Source organism: Sarcophilus harrisii, chromosome 3, assembly GCF_902635505.1.
Source record: "Sarcophilus harrisii chromosome 3, mSarHar1.11, whole genome shotgun sequence".
NCBI lineage: Eukaryota > Metazoa > Chordata > Mammalia > Dasyuromorphia > Dasyuridae > Sarcophilus > Sarcophilus harrisii.
This window is the reverse complement of record NC_045428.1, coordinates 220,885,972-220,905,970: the sequence shown is the minus strand read 5'-3', so window position 1 is coordinate 220,905,970 and position 19,999 is coordinate 220,885,972. Positions and strand designations below refer to the sequence as shown.

Genomic DNA, 19,999 nt, shown 5'->3' with positions numbered 1-19,999 from the left:
GCTGGGGGCAGCTTGATGGAGCAGCAACCTTCAAAGTCAGTTAGACCTAAGTTCAAATTTGATCTCAGACAACTTCAATATGTCCTAACTATGCGACTCAGGGCAAGTCACTTAACCCCGAATGCCTCACAAAAAAAAAAAAAAAAAAAAAAAAAAAAAAGAAAGAAAAAGAAAAGAAAAAAAAATTACAGGCAGCAAAGCTCCAAATGAATTTAGCTTAAATTATGATCATTTATATTCAGTCTTCTTTACACACCCAGACAATGTCTTTCCAATGAAAATAAGAAACAAAACAAAAAATACTAAAAGAACTAAGAACTCAATGAACTGAATTATTCTTTCGATCTATTTTCTCCAAATTTGTTAGCACAACCATTTTATCCCCATTTATCCCCAAAAGATAAAGACAGTGATTTTCAACAATATCTCTCTTATTTACTAAATAAAGAAAAAAACTTGTCATTTCTACCACTTTATCTTTGCCTTGTCATTCAAATTCAAACTTTATTCATCTGAACTATTATAACTTTTTTTTTTACCAAGATCACTCTTATTTCTTATACTAAATGCCTGCCTATCATTATATAATGGTAATCAGTTTTTTTATTCTTTAAAATGCTCTAACATCTTTTGGTAATTTCTGGTAACCCATCACCACAGCTCAGACTTCAAGGCTCATGAGATTAAATATTCCTAATTACCCTTTCTTATTTCTTACTTACTCTCTCCTGTTTGACTCATCTTTTACAACCCTCTTTTCCTAAAGAATTCCTCAAGAATAATTTACATCTCCCAAGCAACAGTTTCAAAGTGTAGTATATTCAGTGATTCCTGAAACACTAGCAATAGTTTTCTGAAACTGCTTTATCTTTATCAAAATACATATATTCTCTTCTCCTTTGACAAAGGCAGAGCCTCTTGAAGCTTCTTCCTCACTAAGATATACTGTGCCTTCCTCCAACATTTTATGTATCTTTTTTACTACCATTTCTCTGTTTTCATCTATCCCAAGATTATAAAGAACTCTTCCTCCATGATTATATTCCTGCTATACCATCCCTGAACATGTGGTATAGTGAACAGAACGAACAGAACCCCCTGATAGTTACTGATTAGAGGCTGGCAAATTCCTTCAAGACCCTTCTGGAGAGGGTCCCCAGATCCCCTGTCTCTTCTTTTCCCAACAGGCTATATTGCTTTGGACTTCTCCATTATGCCTTCAAGTCAGGTATTTTGCCTCTTCCCTCCTGGTCTCTCTTTTTACTCTGCATCTCAGCTCCCTTTTGTATGCATTCCCCGATAAGACAGTAAACAACTTGAGAGAAGTGAGTATCTTTTTGCCCTTAGTTGTATCCTTGGTGCTTAGAACAATGCCTGCCACATACTTCATTTGACAAAATGCTTATAGACTATAAATTATAATTAATATAGTCAATGACTATATAGAATGATATTAAAGAACAGTAATGATTTAAAGTCTCCTAATCACATTAAAATATTTCTCTGTTAAAATTAGCAAATATTTCTTTATATCTGCCTTTATAAAACTCTGAAGTTTAAAGAACCAGTTCTCTTAAAATGTGAAAAAGATAAAACACAGAATGTTACAACTGAAAACGTAGGGCCAAAAAGTCATATTAAGGAAAATGTTTATCACCCAAGAACATGTTTATTTTACCATTCACATGACCTGTGACGTACATGTTTTATCTACTGTTCCACTTTCCACTAACATTCTAAGTAGACCACACAGAGTTCTTGTAGCTTCATTTTGCATGATTTCTGCATGAATTCCAGCACAGAGACAGAGAGTTTGGAGTAAATTAACAGTACTTGTAAGCATAATAGAAGTAGGGTGGAAGTTTCTTTCCATTTGTTCACTTTCTATAATGGAAACCAAAATAAAGATAAGTAAGAAACAAGAGTTAAAATATGTATACAGCTGCAACTCACTAATTATTCCAACACAAATGATTAGGGATATAATTCACAACAAAACATTCCAAAAATTACTTGAAATGCATCTTTGGAGGTGGGAAGGAAGAATTAGATCACATAGAAGTGGCGGACCAGAAATGAAAATAGAATTGTTCAAAGTGAATGTATGTAGCAATTGTTTCTGTTTTAATCAGAAACTCCGAGGGTCTTTCCTCTCCCAAACTGATTTTTTTTTAACTAGGTAAAAGAATCCATTCTAAAACTCATTTCTTACTAACCTTAATCACTGATTGGGCATTATCTCAATCCCAATGAGACCTAGCTTAACAAACTCTTCCACAGCATCCAGGGCCATCTCCAGTCATCCTGATCTATTTCTGGTGACTGTATCCAGATGGCTCCAAAGGAGAGACAGGTGACTTTTCACAGCCTGCCCTCCCTTGAATCCAATTCCCTTGCATGTTATGCCACCACCTCTCTGATGTCATGGTTCTCTTATGAGAATGAAGAATAAACAACTAATGACGTTTAACTGTCACCTGGTTGGGCAAGAGAATATTTCAATGTATACTAATGAATTATCTTCCGATGTGTGTAGTATGCACCTACAGTCTGTTCATGAAAAGAACCAACTTTTCATTTTTCCAAATCTCATGGATAAATAGGGGATTCTGCCAGTAATAAAATCCCTAGAGTAGTCAGCAAAAGATAAGTCTCTGCCAACTGTGTTCTCCTCCCTAAGAATCTAATAAGCAAATGATAGAAAAGAAAGGGCCAGGACAACAAGTAGTATTTATATTACATATGTGGTTTAAAAAAAATAATTTTTTTTTAATGTAAGTAGTTCTAACAGAGGTTAAAAACAGAGGTTCTTAAGCTGTTTTTGAGTCATGGATCCTTTTGGCACTCTGGTAAAGCCTATATGCTTCTTCTAAGAATAAGGTTTTTTAATGTATGTAGCAAAATACAGAAGATTATTTTGGAAACTAATTATACTGAAATAGTTATCAAAATATTAAAATAAAATTTATGGACCTCAACTTAAGAATCCTGTCCCAGTTTAATAGTAAGCATTAAATGTTTTCTAAAGAAAATGGATGCATATGTTTTAATTTTTTTAAAAATTTCCTTGGTTAAAGGTAATCTCAGGGAACTAAATGTCATTTAAAATTATTTTCTTCTTATTCTAATTCAGCAAATTTGTATTTATTGACCAACTAATGTTTACCAGACCCTGTAGAGTATGTAAGGATATGTGGGGTCTCTCTGTTGGCAGACCTCACAATATTGCTGCGGGGACAAAACTCACATACAAGAATAAGTTAAGACACCAATAAACTAAGGAAACAACTAGTGTCACTAAGAGAAGAAATAGGAAGGAGTTCAGGTAAGGAAAGCAAAAAAGTTATTTTTTAAAAAATTTAAGTTATCTTTAATTTGATCTCCTACTATTTTACTAACCAGAATCATCCTCAGTGTCCGAATCCTCTGTTGAGGGCTGAGCTGCAGGTGGAGGCTCAGCCAATTTAAGATCATACTTTCCTTCCTTTCCCATTCGGTATGAATTAGTACTGCCTGTATCCCACTGAACCCTTATCCATCCATCCTCTCCCAATTCACCAATCACACGACCTAAACCTGGAGGTGGACCATCCTGAGAAGGAAAGAAGAAAATTAAATCACTTTCACTAAGTAACCACTTAACATTTTTCTATTCTATTCCTATATCTCTACTAAATGGAGTACATAAACTTTTTTTCCATTTTTCTTATTCAACATCATTAAAAGCTTAGAAATCTAATCTAGTATAACAGAGACAAGAAAAAGAAAATGAAACCAGGAAAAGCCAAAAATCAATCGATCAATCAATCTCAATTTTCAGATTATAAACTACTATATTTATTATATATATATATATATATATATATATATATATATATAATATATATTATATATATATATATTATATTATAAGCTACTATTATATTTTAGATACCTGGGATATAAATGGATAGATATCTAAAAAAAGACATTTAAAAGGAATAAGAAGGAAGTAATCATTATAAGATCTTAGTTTACTGTGGGACTTTAAAATAATTATAAACTTTTAAAATAGAAATTTAATTTAAGATATATGTGCATACGTATATATATGCCAAGTAGAGTATTTATTTCCATTATTTAAGAAAATTTTCCCATTCTTTAAAAGTTTTCCCAAACTCAGGATCAGAAGTTAAGTGATTTCTCCAAGGTGGGATATGGTATCCATCCTGCACCCAAGCCCAAAAGACAATTTTCCATAAAGCCAATATAGGGAAAATTTGAGGGAGAAGCCTTTCTCATATCTCTAAACAGAGTTTTCTATATCTATCTGACTACCTAAAATCCAAATAGTTTATCCATACAAAGATTGGGGATTCAAAGGACCTAAGCAAGGAACTTAAAAATCCTATCAGGGTAAGTATTCCAAGAAAGCCACTGGTAGAGAAAATAGAGAAAGGGATTAAAAAAGGCTCCCCCCTTTCTGTTCCATTGTCTCTGCAATTCTAGTAGTTAATCCATGTTTTAAAACAACCTTTCCCTTCTCTCTCTCTCTTCTTCAAAGAATTCACTTATGAAATGGAAGGTTCATCTGCTGTCTAAGAATTGCACTCTTTTTCTTTTTTGAGGAATGAAGCAATTTTTACAGTACTACTTATTCACATTCACCCATAATTATCTTTCTGAAGTTAAAATTATTATTACCTCTTAGTATCCCTGTTTGCATATCTGAGATAGATCCAAGAATCCTTTTCAAAATGTTAAAATATGAAAATTGTCTCCAAATTTGTAATATTGATGCCCTTATACAGAAAGAAATAGCTTGACTTTTAGCTGTACCTTTCTTTTTAAATCAACAAAGACTCATTTACTTATTTATTTATTTATTTGTTTGTTTGTTTGTTTGTTTGTTTGCTTTTTGGATGCAAGAATATGCATGAGTAATTTTTCAGCAGTAACTCTTGCAAAACCTTCTGTTCCAACTTTTCCCCTCCTTCCCCCGCACCCTCTCCCCTAGATGGCAGGTAGACCAATACATGTTAAATATGTTAAAGTATATGTTAAATACTATATATATATATTAATACAGTTATCTTGCTGCACAAGAAAAATCGGATTTAGAAATAAGGTAAAAATAACCTGAGAAGGAAAACAAAAATGCAGGCAGACAATAACAGAAGGCATTTCCATGAATGGATATTCACAGAATAGTACAAAAACAATGTGGAGTTTGGAGACCTAGTTCAAATCTGGTCTCCTGAACTTTATTATTATAGTGTAACCATGGACTTCTTAATGCCTCAATTTCCTCATTTGCAAAACAGAAAAAAAGTACTATCAAATTCACTATATTGTTGTGAAGAGAATGTATTGATATTTTAAAATATGGAGATAAGATAAGAGTGGAGAGGAAGCTGTTGCTGCTACTGGTTTTCTGAAATTCTACAGTTAAGCCATAGTGCTTCAAACTCTACTTCAGTGTGTCCCTGATATTATTTATTTGTCCCTTCCTTCCTTGGATATTACTTACCCTCTAATCACTATTAACAAATGCTTTCAGTTTGTCTCATCTATCAACATCATACAGAACTGGACAAGTTATGTTCTGATCCGTTTATAATATAAATTAAACAGGAAAAGGAATTTCTTTTATTACCACCAAAAAATGTACATTTACTTATGCTTAATGCAATCAGATTTAATACCTGATCTCCCCATTTCCAGTCCACTCCCCTCATGACCCTGGTACCAATTTTCATCATTGCTGCCAGTTCTGGCCCTGAAACAGGAAGTTGTACTGGAGTGGTTTCTTTTCTGGATTCTTCCAAAACAGTAGCTGAAGCTCCTCGTGCAGAGGCATTCATTTCTTCCTCGATATTATCAGAACTAGGACCTGACCAAATAATCACAATCAATTATTTAGATAATATTGACCAAAACACCTGCCAAATTCTTGTTTTAAGTAGTTCTTAAAATAGACAATAATTCTTTTTTTAAGTAATTATCCTGCGTTTATATAGCCATTAAATCTATTTCCACTGTAAAAATTACTAAAATGAAAAATTATTTTAAAGCATTTCAATTCAATCCACCTTAAAAAGCAAACCAAAAAATTTGCAGACTAATTAGTATCACCCATTATGTTGTTCTTTATGAAACCACATTGAATAAAAGCCTTATTTTTCATTTTCTCCTACCTTCTATCAAGGGCAGAGAATCCAAATCTCCTAGACATATACCATCATCTTATTATTATCTATCTCCAAAGAAGAAAATTCAACAAACTACTTTAATAATAATATTTATATTCATTTAAAAGTTTCTCTTTAAAGCTAAAGCTAAATTCCAAATGATATGAAATAAGAATATCTCTTCTGTCTCTGGTGAATGAAAATAGTACTCCCTTCTTCATATAACACCTCTGAAAATTAATCATCATAATTTCTTTTAAATATCTGAGGAATTTCTATAAATTTTCATTTTAAGGAGGAAAAACAAAAAAATTCAAAATAGTGAAACGAAGGGTATTATCATTCATAATAAAGTACATTTATCTATCTGTATTGCAAGGATTTGGATTCTGGATAAGAAACAAAATCATTAAATTTCTAAATAAACCATGGCAAATTAGGTTGCCTATAAAATGCAAGAAGCTGCAATATAAAAATATTTCCAAAACTACCACTAAAAAATCCAAAAGACTAATTACCTACCTATTAATCGCAATGTTGTCTGAGTCAATGCTAGCATGCCAGAGTTCAAAAGAAGATTCAAGTTGTTTGCACCATATTGAAGGGTAAGCATGTTGAGCATAACCAGGAGAAAACGTGCTTGTGGGATGGTTCCAAGGCTTGGCCCTGCTGGATTCTCATTAGTAATAGTTTGCAGAGGAACAGGCTGGATACCTGGTTAAGAATAAGAATATCGTTAAGTAGGGTAAAATATATGAAACATAAATAATAATAATATACATTAATATGAGAAAAAAAACCAATTTCTACCTACTGTTCAAATACCATTTTACTGCCCTATATAACATATATAGAGTTACCAAAAAGTTCCCAAACCCCTTATTTCTTTCCAAGAATCTTGCTGATTTTTCCTCTTACCCACTTGTCTTCACCCCAGTTATAATTAGTCCCTGTTTTTTTAGTATCCCTTTTACATTGCAACTAAAAATAATTTACTTTTTTCCACAAAGTTATAAATATTATGGGAGCATGACAGATCCAATTGATATTTGGAATATGAGATCTAGGATTGTAGGGATATGCCAACTCTAAAAGTATTAAATAAACATGTACAAAAGCCTAAGAGTATTTTAGAATTTTAAAAGACATAAGTCCTATATTCCAACTAAATGTTACAGATATGAAAACCAGGATCCTGAGTCACTTCCCCCCACCACAATACTTGGGCAAAAGCTATCAGTACCCAAAATAAATACACCTAAATTATGTTAAGTGATATTGTCATTTGAGGCTGGCTTTTGTCAGATTTTAAGTGTTATTTGTACTAAATACTATAACTTCTGTTCTTATTCCATTGTCATACCAAACAGGGAGGAAGAGAAGGAAGGAAAGAAAGGGAAGATCTCCAAAAAGTTATCATTATCATCAAATAATGACTGTAAAAACACTCTTTAAAAAGTTCACAGAGAATACAAGAAATATCTAAAGAACCTAAGACTATATGATACATATACTTTGTTACATGGTAAAGTTGGATGATCTCCATAATTCTTTTTCCTTTTACCAGGAGTTAACTTTTTTTGTGTCAAAAATCTCTTTTGGCAATTTGTGAAGCCTATGACACCTGTCAGAATTTTTTTTCAAATACATAATATGCAACAGCATTATAGAGAAAATCCATAATACTAAAATATAATCAAAGTATTTTTAAAATAGACTCACAGATGAAGGTTATGCATCTCAATTCTACACTATCACATAGATGACTTTTAAATACTTATATTAACTATTAACACATCCCCAGCCTAAGTTTAAAAAATCCATTCTAACCTAAAGCATTACTAGCCCCAATGCCAAGATTTTATACAAGACTATCTAACAAATGACTTAGTTAAAAAAGCAAACATAATTTTATTAACCTGTAAATCTAAAACTAGCAAATAAATCAGAGAAAAACAGGATGATAATTTAGAACTGTAAAGGATGGGGAAAAGAGTAAGACTAAGTAACTTACACAAACCCAGAGAAATATTGAATGATATATCTAAGTTGCCTGACTCCAAATCTAGTTTCTTTCTACTACATACCATCTATTACTCTCTAGTTAATGTTGTCTCATAAAAATGTTTTCTATGTGTTCATTTTTCCACATTTTACCAGCACAGGAAAAGAAGTAAAATATAATCAACTCTAACAACAAAATGATCTAATCTTTCTCTTTTTTTATTACAAAAATTTATGGCTATTTAAAAACCTACATTTGCATTGGGATAAGTGGTAGCCATTGATCAATGTAATATTCATTTTTTCATGTCCATGTAACAGAAGTTTCCTTAATCAATGCCTTCATTCACTATAACAACTACTCAGTAATTCAATTCAACATTTTCCTTAATAAGTAAAAACTTGGAAAAGGCAAATTAGAGACAAATAAGAAATAAAATAGTGTTCTCAAAAAGTTTATATCAGAAAGAGAATGACAGGACTGAGATTTCTGAAATTTTATAAATACTTTAAATGCGAGGTTGACTTTTTAAAATTAATTTATAATCTTAGAATTAAAAAGCTAAAAAAAAAAGATAACAGGTCAGTTTACAAAAGTCATCAAAATCAACAAAACACAAATAGTATTTATAAGTTTAAAAATGACTAGTCAAATAGCAAGAATATATGCTATCTTTTTAATTTCAGAACTTTAATTCAGAACTTTAATTTCAAAACTGGTACTAACTATAACTGGGATGAAGACAAGTGTGTAAGAGGAAAAATCAGCAAGGTTCTTGGAAAGAAATAAGGGATTTGGGAACTCTATATATGTTATATAGGGCAATAAAATGGTATTTGAACAGTAGGTAGAAATTTTTCACGTATTAATGTATATTATTATTATTTATGTTTCATATATTTTACCCTACTTAATTCTGTATGGTCCAACCATACAACTTTCCAAAAGTTACATCACAATGGTGATGATGATGATAATGATAACAAAAAAATATTGATATGGTACTTTATTACACCAGTATTTTTCAATACAATTAATACAAATATACAAAAAAAATACAAAAATATGAATAATTAAGTCACTTGTTAGATAGTCTTGTATAAAGTCTTGGCATGCTTTAGGTTAGAATGGATTTTTTTAACTTAGGTTGGGGCTGTGTTAATAGTTAATATAAGTATTTAAAAGTCATCTGTGTGATAGTGTAGAATTGAGATGCATAACATTCATCTGTGAGTCTATTTTAAAAATACTTTGATTATATTTTAGTATTATGGATTTTCTGTGTAATGCTGTAATTTAATTCTATATCATTGTGAAGATAATTATTTTGAAAAGCAGAATTATCTTGGCAAAGTAAATCAGAGCTTACCTAGCTCTTTAAATCTGGCATTTGCATCCAACAAAACATTTCGAATATTCTGAATGGCCCAACCATACAACTTTCCAAAAGTTACTTCTAGTAGCATTCGATTAAATGGTGGAATCAGATCAACATCCTTTAAACAATCTGTAAGTGGTTCCCTTTTAAAAGAAAATTTTATTTTATTTAATATTTAATTTAAATATTAATACAAATACGTTCTTCTTTATAATCATAATTTGCCTGAGGAATAAATACAACAATTTTGAACTTTACCCTATATTGGTTCCTTCTGGGATAAGTCTTTGCCATCCACAGAACATAGCATATTGCACAGACGAAAGCAAGAAATTTTTATTTGCCAATTTTAAAATCGTGTCTATTCCTTCCAAACGAACTTCTGCTCTCTCCAACTGCAAAAGTATAAGTATGCAATTTTTAGATTCTATAAATTATCAAACAAATAACAAAATAGCAATCAAAACAAACAGCAAGAACAAATTTTACCTGTTTGAGTAAGCACTTTCTCATCTTTTCCACATCAACTGGCTCTTCTTTAAGCGCAAATTCAACAATTGTGCTAAGCAGTGCAGACTGAGGATAAAGGCCTTGAACATTCTGTTTAAGCCATTTGTATTTGTGAACACCTGTAACTGTACTCAGAAGTGGCTGCCATTTATCCTTAAAAATACAAATAGTAATTTCTATTTATTTTAAATGTCACTAATGATTTTTATTCTAAAATTTTCACTTCACCAAGTTTACTCTCAAAAAAAGGTAACATTAAGTCAAATCAAAATCTATATAATCAAGTATATATAGATAGATATATATAGATATATATAGATATAATATAGATATCATGAACAATTTTCCATAATATTCAAGACTTTTCACATATGCAAAGCAATTAATTTTTTCATAAAATACAAAATATTATGATATTAATGATTTTTAATGAAATTAATAAGAAAAAACATTTCTTTTCCTGCAAACACTCTTATTCCTATACTGAGTTTAAAGTTCCCAAGATTTCTTTTTAAGTTCTCCAGAGTAGGATAATACCAATAAAATCTACCTCACAATTGATTAAAAATCAAATGAGATAATAAACAAAGTGATTTGCAATTTGTAAAATATCAATGAATCAATGTACAAATACACATTAATAATTAAGAGTAATTTCTAAGAATTACTACTCATTGTATCATATGCAATGAAATGGTGGAAACCAATCAGAAAAGAGGACAAAATAATAATGGTGGTGATGATGATTAATGATAACAAAAACATATTGATATGGTATTTTATTACACCAGTAATGTCCCTAAACTAAATTTCATTCAACAAATTAAATCATTTTTTATTAACTGCAAATTAATGCAAAGCATTATGACATTAATTTCAAAGACAATCTAAGAACAAAATTAGAATATCAATTGGTCCTTTCCCTTCTTAAGTTTCTACTTTTCTCTTCAGCTAACTGCCAAGTCAAATAACATCTTTACATAACATACCTTAGGTGATTTAACTGGAACAGGTCTTTTATCTACAGATACAGGACTATGAGGAAGAATACAGGCTTCTTCTAAGTCACCCTCTTCATTGCCAATCTTAGATTCTTCCACATCAGTAGGTTCTGACTTTTTGGGTACTATGAAAAAAAAAAAATCCACTACATTATCACTGAATAATTTAATTATAATTTACAATTAGCCCTGTTTCAATTTAGAAATATTTAAACTTAAATCTAAGTCTAGGGCAATAACATTTTGTTAAAATTAACTTGTACAACCAAAAGACTTGAAAAATAAAATGAAAAATTATTTCACAAGCTTTCTTTGAAATATAGTTCTAAGGTTTAAAATAGGCTGGTTGTCAGAAAAATATGACTATGAATTTATTTGAATTCCAATGAATTTGGTAAACATTTATTATTATTATTATAATACAATGAATGTGGTAAACATTTAAGAGAACCTAAAGTAACATAAATCAGCAAACATTTAAGTAATATTCTACAATGTGCCAAACAATATACAAGGCACTGGAAATACAGACAAAACAAAACAGTCCCTATCCTCAACATATACATATATAAATATATACATGGTTATCTGAGGGAAGAGACAGCATTGGTAGCTGAGGAGACCTTGAGGTTCCTTCAAGGAAGGAAAAAAATCTTATCATAAACCATTATTTGTCATAGTAAATGTGAAAAGTATCACCATGAAAAAGGAAGAGATGGACAACGGCTGAAAGGTTGAATTAAAGTGATTTGTTTCAGAATTCTGGAGATTTATACATGTTTATAAGCAGATGAGAAAGAGACAGTGAAAAAGAAAAACTGAAATTCAGGCTGATTCAGGGGTTATGATCCCAGAAGAGGAAGGAAATGACAGTCTCAAAGATAGAAATAAATGGTTTAGTCTTGGCAAGGAGTCAGGAATCCACTGACTCAAATGAAAATAATGAGACACAGTAGGTAAGGGAACACATTAAAAATGGCATCAATCCTTTTGTTTTGTTTTGTTTTGTTTTTGCTGAGGCAATTGGGGTTAAGTCACTTGGCCTGGGTCACACAGCTAAAAGTGTTAAGAATCTGAGACCAGATTTAAATTCATCCTCCTGACTTCAGGGCTAGTGCTTTATCTACTGCATCACCTAGCTGCCCAATATCAATCTTAATAAAAGAAAAATCATTTGCTATAAATAGAGGTCTTGAAAGAACAGCTACAGAGAATATGAAAGATCTAAACACAAACTATAAAACAGCAATCTTCTATAGTTAAAAGCAACAAAACTTTACAATAAGTGAAATCAGTCTAATAATTACTCTTTTTCAATACTCAGCAGAGTAGGAATAACCTTCCAACATCAAGAATTAACGCAAAAAAAAAAAAATTAACAGTAACAGCAGCATCAAATATTTGTCACATTTTAAAGGTCAACACATATTATCTTAATTATATATATATATATATATATATAATGTTTCTTTTCAATAGTATTTCATTTTTCCAAATACATGTAAAGATAGTTTTCAACATTCATTTTTCTAAGATTTTGTGTTCTAAATTTTTCTCCTCCCTCCCCAAAAGAGCAAGCAAAATGACATAAGTTTAAATATTTGCAATTCTTTTAAACATATTTCCATATCTGTCATGTTGTGCAGGAAAAACAACCAAAAGGGAGGAAAAACACAAAGAGAAACAAACAAAAAGATGTTCTGTCTCTGCATGTAGATAGCATTTTCCATCCCAAATGATTGTATCTCATGTGACTCTTACAAATCTGTGAAGCAAGAGCTATTACCTCCATTTTGCAGAAACTGAAATTGAAACTGAGATTTAATGATTTGCCTTGGTCACAAAGTGGACAAGTGTCTCAAGCTGGATTTAAACAGATTTTTCTAACACCATATTCAAAGTTCTATCTCCTATGCCATGATATTCGGCAACTAATAATTGATAGACTCAGTGGAGCCCCTCATGTTATCTAGTCATACAATTAAAGTAGCTAAGACAGGACAGGAAAGTAAGTGAAACAAGAGAGGGAGAAAATAAACTGGAGAATATAAGGGCAGAAAAGTTGGAAGATCACCATTAAGAGGGAACAAATTCAGAATGAATGACAGATTGAAAAAATATAGGTACAGGGGATTATGATTCAATATTAGAATTTCAAAATTCAGACTAAAAAAGGTTATACATACAAGGCAATAGTAAAATAATGAGTGCCAAAAATACAGACTGCCATTAACTTTGATAAAAGTTTTGATAAAAACAGAAAACTTTAATTGGATTGGCTAGGAATGTAATCAGGCAAGTGCCAGAATGTCATCAGGGAAAAGTCATTTTTCAGTTAATTCAAAGGAATGAGAGAAGTACTAGATATATTTATCTTGCTGTCCCACAAGCACCTAAAATTTGACTATTATATACACAAAGCACTGGATGAGATACTGTGAATATGTGGACAAAAGTAAAGCAATCTCTATACTCAAGGAATTTATATTTTTTTTCAGGGAAGACAGCATGTGTGTGTATGTGTTTACACAAATTTCTACATATATGTGTATACACACACACACACACACACACACACACACACACATATATACACTACTGATATACAAGTCTCTCCCCTTTCTAGTCCATCTTCATTTGTTAATGGGATCTATTTGACATGTCTCATCAAAAAAAAATTCTGTTAACCCCTTCTATCAAAATGAAAATAGAAAATCTTAACATATTAAAGATCTTCTTAAATCTTGTTCTAACATATCTTCACTTTTATTTGTGTTACTTCCTACTTTAGACACTATGTTCCAACAAAATGGGACTGCTAACTATTCTTTGATTCTCTTACCATAATCATCTTATATATCTGTCTCAGGCAAGTCATCCCTCCATGTCTGACATACATATTCTCCTCTTCTTTGGTAAATTTTCATAGCTAGGGTACCATTCTTCTATGAGGCATCTCTAGCTCTTTGTATTTGTAAGTGCTCTCTCCTATATGTCGATTATACTCTATCTTGTATTGTAATTATTTGGATACATGTTTATGCCCTATTAGACTACAGGATCTCCTAGGATCCTAATTTAAAAGTAAAATGGTCATCTAATCCAATCTTCTCATTTGAAGGATGAAAATCAAGGCACAGAAAGTTGAAGTGACTTGTCTAATATCCCAAAAGTAATAATTCATTAAGAACAGTGTGGGAGTCCCAAATAACACGAGAAGATGCTAGTTAGGTTAAGTATTGGATGGGTTACAACATTAAAAAAGGATATATAGGAAATTCTTCCAAAGATTTGTAACTTTAGTACAAAATAAGTTAGAAGTTAGAAGAGATACAAGAACTAAAGACTTTATATATAACTACTATTAAAAGATTTCACTAACATGCTTTTTGTTTAAAAAAAAAAAAAGCAGATTAATATGATTCAGCTGTTAACTGGATATAAAAAAAATTCTAAAAGGTTTACTCTAATTATATATAAATTCGAACTAAATGTCTATTATCAGTACACACATACTTAAAAAAATTATTTGTAATAAAATTTGTTAAATTTAAAAATCTTAAGATTTAATTTACTTTCTAAAAAGTAAAAGTCATTTCTAAAATATAGCTCAAGAATAGAAATTTAAAGGTTTTTGCTTTTTAAGTAACTTAGATAAGCAAGCAGGATTTTTACTTCTTTATTTTTATTTATTTATTTTTACTTCTAGATAAACATATGTAATATTAACATATTAAGGCTTTTAGACTATTTGTCAACTTACATAACTTATGAGTACTTGTTATTTGAAAACTATAACCAAGGAAAGATCCCACCTATCTCTCAAAAAAAAATACTATTTATAATTAAGGAGAAAAAAAGTGTTTGACAATATTTTCCCACTTCCCTTATTTTCTTACCTCTTTTTAATTTCCTTCTCTCTCGTATCATCTTCTGAGCTATTCTTCTCCAACGAGGCAAAGAGCTTAAAAGTTTAAGTTTGGACATTATTGAGAGGTCATTGCAGACTGCAGGACGCAATTCATTAAAAAGAAATCGCAAACGTTCAATAACAGGAGCACACACTTCCTTATAAGAACGTCCCTGTTCCTGATGTGTCTATAAGTCAAACACATAGAGATTGGCGGGGAAGAGAGGAGATAGTCAATTTTTTTTTTAACATAATACCAAAAGGTATAGAAGAAACATATAATCATTGATACTAAATCATTTGGCCTAAACATTTACCTTTATTAGTGAGCATTTTGCCTGGTAGACGACTCTACAAACATCCACTACAGACTTAGGCAACGTTCTGTGTTTGACTTGGTCAACACCAAGTGTAACTGGGTGAACTAAAGATAAGGCCACATGACCTATACAAGGCATTAAAAAAAAAATTTAACTTGTCCTGTTAGCATAAAAGTAAGGTTAGTCAAGAATATATTTGTAGTATGTTTAAGACAAAAATATTAATACCTAAATCTTCATGCTTTAGAAGACAACATAAGAGTAAACGTCCCACTTCTTCCACAGGATGTTCAGGAGGAAATGTTATCGGTGTGGTCAAATGGCATTGCTTGCAATACCTTTCTATCTGACATAAAAAATCCTGAAAATAGAAACAATCAAACAAATTCTTAATAGGCACTATGAAATTATATAACATCAAATATTTCACAAACTCTAATATGCACACTGCTGACAGACATTTGAAATACTCAGAAATTTTACTTGAATATGAAAGCAAATTCATTACCAAAAAATTCTTCTCTCTCATTTCATTAAAAAGAAAAATAAATTAATTACTTAAATGAGGCCAAAACAGAATATATAGAAATCAATGACTGAAAAGGGCCTGTGGTACAACAAAATAAAACTAAATATTAATAAATGATTGATGTAAGTACCATTAATCACTTTTCTCAATTAACTAGAATACTAATCATGAGGAAATATTACCTTCACGGTATGATCCTGAATGTTATTATCTGCAATGGCTTGCAAAAATGGTTGGGAATGATCACTCAAAGTCAATCTATGGGAATAGAGTTTGGATTTGTTTGGAGTAGTATTTCCAGGAGAACTGCAGTGGTCTTCATCTTTCTCTTCATTGTAACTATAATGTATCTGACTGGTTTGCAATCCTCCAGAGAATATGGATGACTTAAGCCATTCTGGGAAATATAAAAATTTTTTAAGAGAAAATGTAAACATACTGGGTAAGCAATAATATTTTTTACTGGAGGGAGGATAGCCAGAATATTTAGCATTGGGGAATAGTCTGAAAAGTATTAGAATTGAAATCAGAAGACCTGGCCTCAAATCCCAGTTTTTATTAACTATTTATTCTAAAGCAAACTGCTCAACCACTTTAACTTTCAGTCCATTAAAATGTAAACTGCAGAGAAATCAGGAAGGCTTTAGGTAGAAGTAAGTGCTTGAGGTGAATTTCAAAAGAATCTAGGAATGTTAAAGGAAAAAATAAGAGCAATATATTTCAGACATGGGAGACAACCAGAACAAAGGCAAGTGACTAAGACAGGGAATGGAAAGCTCTTTAAGTATTCCATTTCTGTTAATTCATCAAACCTATTCCTACCTGATTGTTCTAAGATTTTATTTTAAATAAATTTCATCTTTAACAAGAGATCCATTTTCAATTTAGAGTCAATACTGAAGACATTCTCATCCAAAAGCTCTGTATTAGTAATCTGAGCAAGAAAGAATGGTTGGACTGCAGAGTAGAAAAAAGGAAAATATAATAAAATTATATATAGAACCCTTTGTTTCTTTCAAGTTTCTGCTCAACCACAACCTTCTGTAGAAAACTTTTCCAGGTATCCCAGAAGCTAGTACCTCCCTGCTTATACACTGAAGAAAATTTACATTGCAATTAGGCCCCATATCTAATTGCTGATCTGCATGGAAGCTTTGACCTGTTGTTTATGACTTAGGATGGTTTACTCCTCCTAAATCAATATGATGGTAGCTTACTATACTGATATTGTGAGTTCAAGTGATTCAATGTGATTCTCCCACTTGGATATTATGGGAAATGCCCAGCTATTATGTATATATACCTTAGATATACTTACATAAAATCTGGGAGGGCAAGTCCTGTTTCACTTACATCTTTGCCTCCCTAGCACTATGCCTAATTTGGCATAAAGGTAAAGCTAATAAATGTTTGTTGGTAGACTGATAATTAGCATGAAGAGATGATTGCTGTCTAACTAAAAGCAATTTTTAAGATCAAAATTTATGAATAAGCTAATGGAGCTATAATTCTTATTAAAAATGTTACCAATACCTTTAAGACAAATAAAGAAGTCATGTTTCCAATCAGCTTTTTAATCTATATAGAAATTTGATGAAAAAAAGAGGGCCCCTTAAGCATTTTTTTTTAAATGCAAAGAAAAAGAGGCAGCTAGGTGGAGTGGATAGAGTACCAGCTCTGAAGTCAAGAGAACCGGAGTGCAAATTTGACCTCAGACACTTAACTGTTCCTAGCTGCGTGACCCTGGGCAAGTCACTTAACCTCAATTATCTCAGCAAAAACAAAACAAAACAAAACAAACAAAAAATGCAAAGAAAAAGACAGAAGGCAACATAGATGGGGGGATGGCTCTGAAAGTTATATGTTCAATTTATTATGTTTTAAAAAGTAAAACTAAGGGTTTTTTATGTAATTTGGAGGGGAAATAACAAAATTATGTAAAAAAATAATAAAAATCAAGCTATGAATAATGGAGATTTGTAGTTTCATATATAATCCTTTTCTCTTTTACTTGTATACTAAAATGTACATTTGGTCATTTTTAAGCTCAAAACAAAAATAAATTTTTTTTCTAAACTGCAAAAAAGGGTATAAGGAAAAAAGATAAATGTATAACATGTGCTGCTGAGAAATTACTATGTCCATTCTTTTAATGATCCCATTCAGAAAAAAACTTAACTCTTTCATTTCTAAATTCTCCAAGTTTCATATATAAACCACACACACACACATACATACACTCACACACCACATATATATAAACTATAAGTTTATCATTCTGCAAAATTTCCTCCAGTTGTGAGAAAAGGACCTTATTATTATTGTGTAACTATTTTTTTTGGGGGGGGGGATAATTCAGGTTACTTTTTTTTATATAAATTTAGATGCTATGTCATGGGGTGCATACGATTTCCTTGCTCATCTGATAGCACAATTCCTTCAGATCCTTCTTTAGTAGAATCATATGATGAGTAAATATTGCTTCAGCCTTTTTTCATTCTATAAATGTCTACTTTGTACAAGTTTCTTTAATATAACAGATTAACAGATTTTCTTATGCATTCTGCCACTGTCTTATTTCAATGATTGTTGAATCTATTCACATTTAAAGTAAGTCTAACTCTTCTTCTGTGACATTTTTTTAGATTAATTTTTAAGCCATGTACCTATAATACATTTTGCTTACATTACACTTTGATAGTACTCTATTCTTACAGATTCTTTCCCCTCTACCTCCAACCACACCCTATTTATCTACCTCTCCTGTTCTTTTAATTTACTTAAATTAACTCCTTTATCTTATATGTTTCTCCCCAATCTTTAATAGTATTTCAAAATCTTTCCTCTCTACCTTCCCTCCAACTTCTAAGTAAACTTTATTTTCCTTTGATCTTTTCCAATTTTTTTGTCATTTTTATTCTTTTTTTTCTTTCCAGCTTATTCTGAATTGTATTTTCTTCTACAAGGATTATACCCTTACTTATTCCTTCCTTCTTGTTTCTGTGTCTTACATGAGAAAAATGCTTCAGAAGCACCACATGAGATTCCTTTCTAGTCCATTTCTATGGCAATGGGTTTGTCAATCTTACTTTAGCCTCTCTAATTTCTCTCACAAAAGAAATAATAATCCATGGTTAAAATAATTTATGTCATGAGATCCAGTTCCGTCACCTGGTCTTACAATGATAATCAGTCTCCGAGTTACATATAGGGCTCTCTCTCTAGTTCTACATCTCTAACACACTGATTAGTGGCTGTCCCTTGGAGACTCATATATCCCTTTTTCTGAGGTGGGATGTTGTCCAGGGAAGGTAAGCCTTTTTTCAAATAAAGTGGTTTCCTTCTAAAGTATATATTATTCATCTGTATGCCTCTGAAGAAACCAGCTAAAAGAGATCAGTCTTTCAATGCAGTTTCTCTCCCATGACAATGTCTTTTAGTGGCACTATTTCATTTCCCTTTCTAGAGTCCAAGATTCCTTCAAATTCACTTCCACTGGCTCTATTCCCTGTCCCGGTCCCTCTATTCCTTTATTTTTATCCATTTCCTCCCACAATATTCCCCTCCTTGCCTTTCCTGTCCCATCATGTTAAAAGACTCAAATAATTATTAATGCTTCACTATGTGGATTTAGTTGGGAAACATCATCCCTCCACTTTTTCTCCTTATATTCTCTACTTTTCCCTAGTCATGCAACTTTCCACTGTTATATTCTCCCACAAAAGATACTAACTAGGAGGTTTATAAAGTATTAATTCAACTCTTCAATCTTCCTTTTCCTAATTCTTTAAGTTCCCCTTAGGTACTTTTTGTTTTTTGATGACCCTTCCCTGTTCCTTCCTTAAACCCACAGTACAAACTTTTTTTTTTTTTTACATAAACAATAATCTATAAACAGGAGAACTGATTTCATTATAATCTTATTGATAACTGAACATATTTAAGCTTTTTATGTCTGTGTTGAGAGATTTACAAACCAAATAATCTATTCACCCCCTAGGTTTTGCTTTATTATTTTTGTTTGCTTGTTTCTTCAGAAATTAAATATCCATCTTTCTGGAGTAACAATTAGGTTTAAGTTTGCAGGATTTTACTTTGGGTTGAAGTTTTATTTCTTTTGCTCTATGGAATATCCTACTGGATTCTCTCAATTACTTCAGAAATATAGAATAACTT

The 19,999-nt window shown here is 31.3% G+C and overlaps 1 protein-coding gene across 4 annotated transcripts in view; it reads right to left on the bottom strand.

Annotated features, from left to right (window-relative positions):
• HERC2 (HECT and RLD domain containing E3 ubiquitin protein ligase 2) overlaps nucleotides 1–19,999 on the bottom strand; it is a 221,591-nt gene that overhangs the window by 98,289 nt on the left and 103,303 nt on the right. For all 4 annotated transcript variants that reach the window (XM_031959088.1, XM_031959089.1, XM_031959091.1 and 1 more), the window contains 12 exons: nucleotides 16,006–16,220; nucleotides 15,523–15,655; nucleotides 15,292–15,419; nucleotides 14,964–15,162; nucleotides 11,053–11,189; nucleotides 10,043–10,216; nucleotides 9,812–9,948; nucleotides 9,545–9,696; nucleotides 6,693–6,884; nucleotides 5,685–5,872; nucleotides 3,400–3,592; nucleotides 1,702–1,884 (listed from right to left, as the gene is read on the bottom strand). In XM_031959088.1, coding sequence (XP_031814948.1) covers nucleotides 1,702–1,884; nucleotides 3,400–3,592; nucleotides 5,685–5,872; nucleotides 6,693–6,884; nucleotides 9,545–9,696; nucleotides 9,812–9,948; nucleotides 10,043–10,216; nucleotides 11,053–11,189; nucleotides 14,964–15,162; nucleotides 15,292–15,419; nucleotides 15,523–15,655; nucleotides 16,006–16,220 — 2,031 coding nt within the window. The remainder of the gene's footprint in view (nucleotides 1–1,701; nucleotides 1,885–3,399; nucleotides 3,593–5,684; nucleotides 5,873–6,692; nucleotides 6,885–9,544; nucleotides 9,697–9,811; nucleotides 9,949–10,042; nucleotides 10,217–11,052; nucleotides 11,190–14,963; nucleotides 15,163–15,291; nucleotides 15,420–15,522; nucleotides 15,656–16,005; nucleotides 16,221–19,999) is intronic.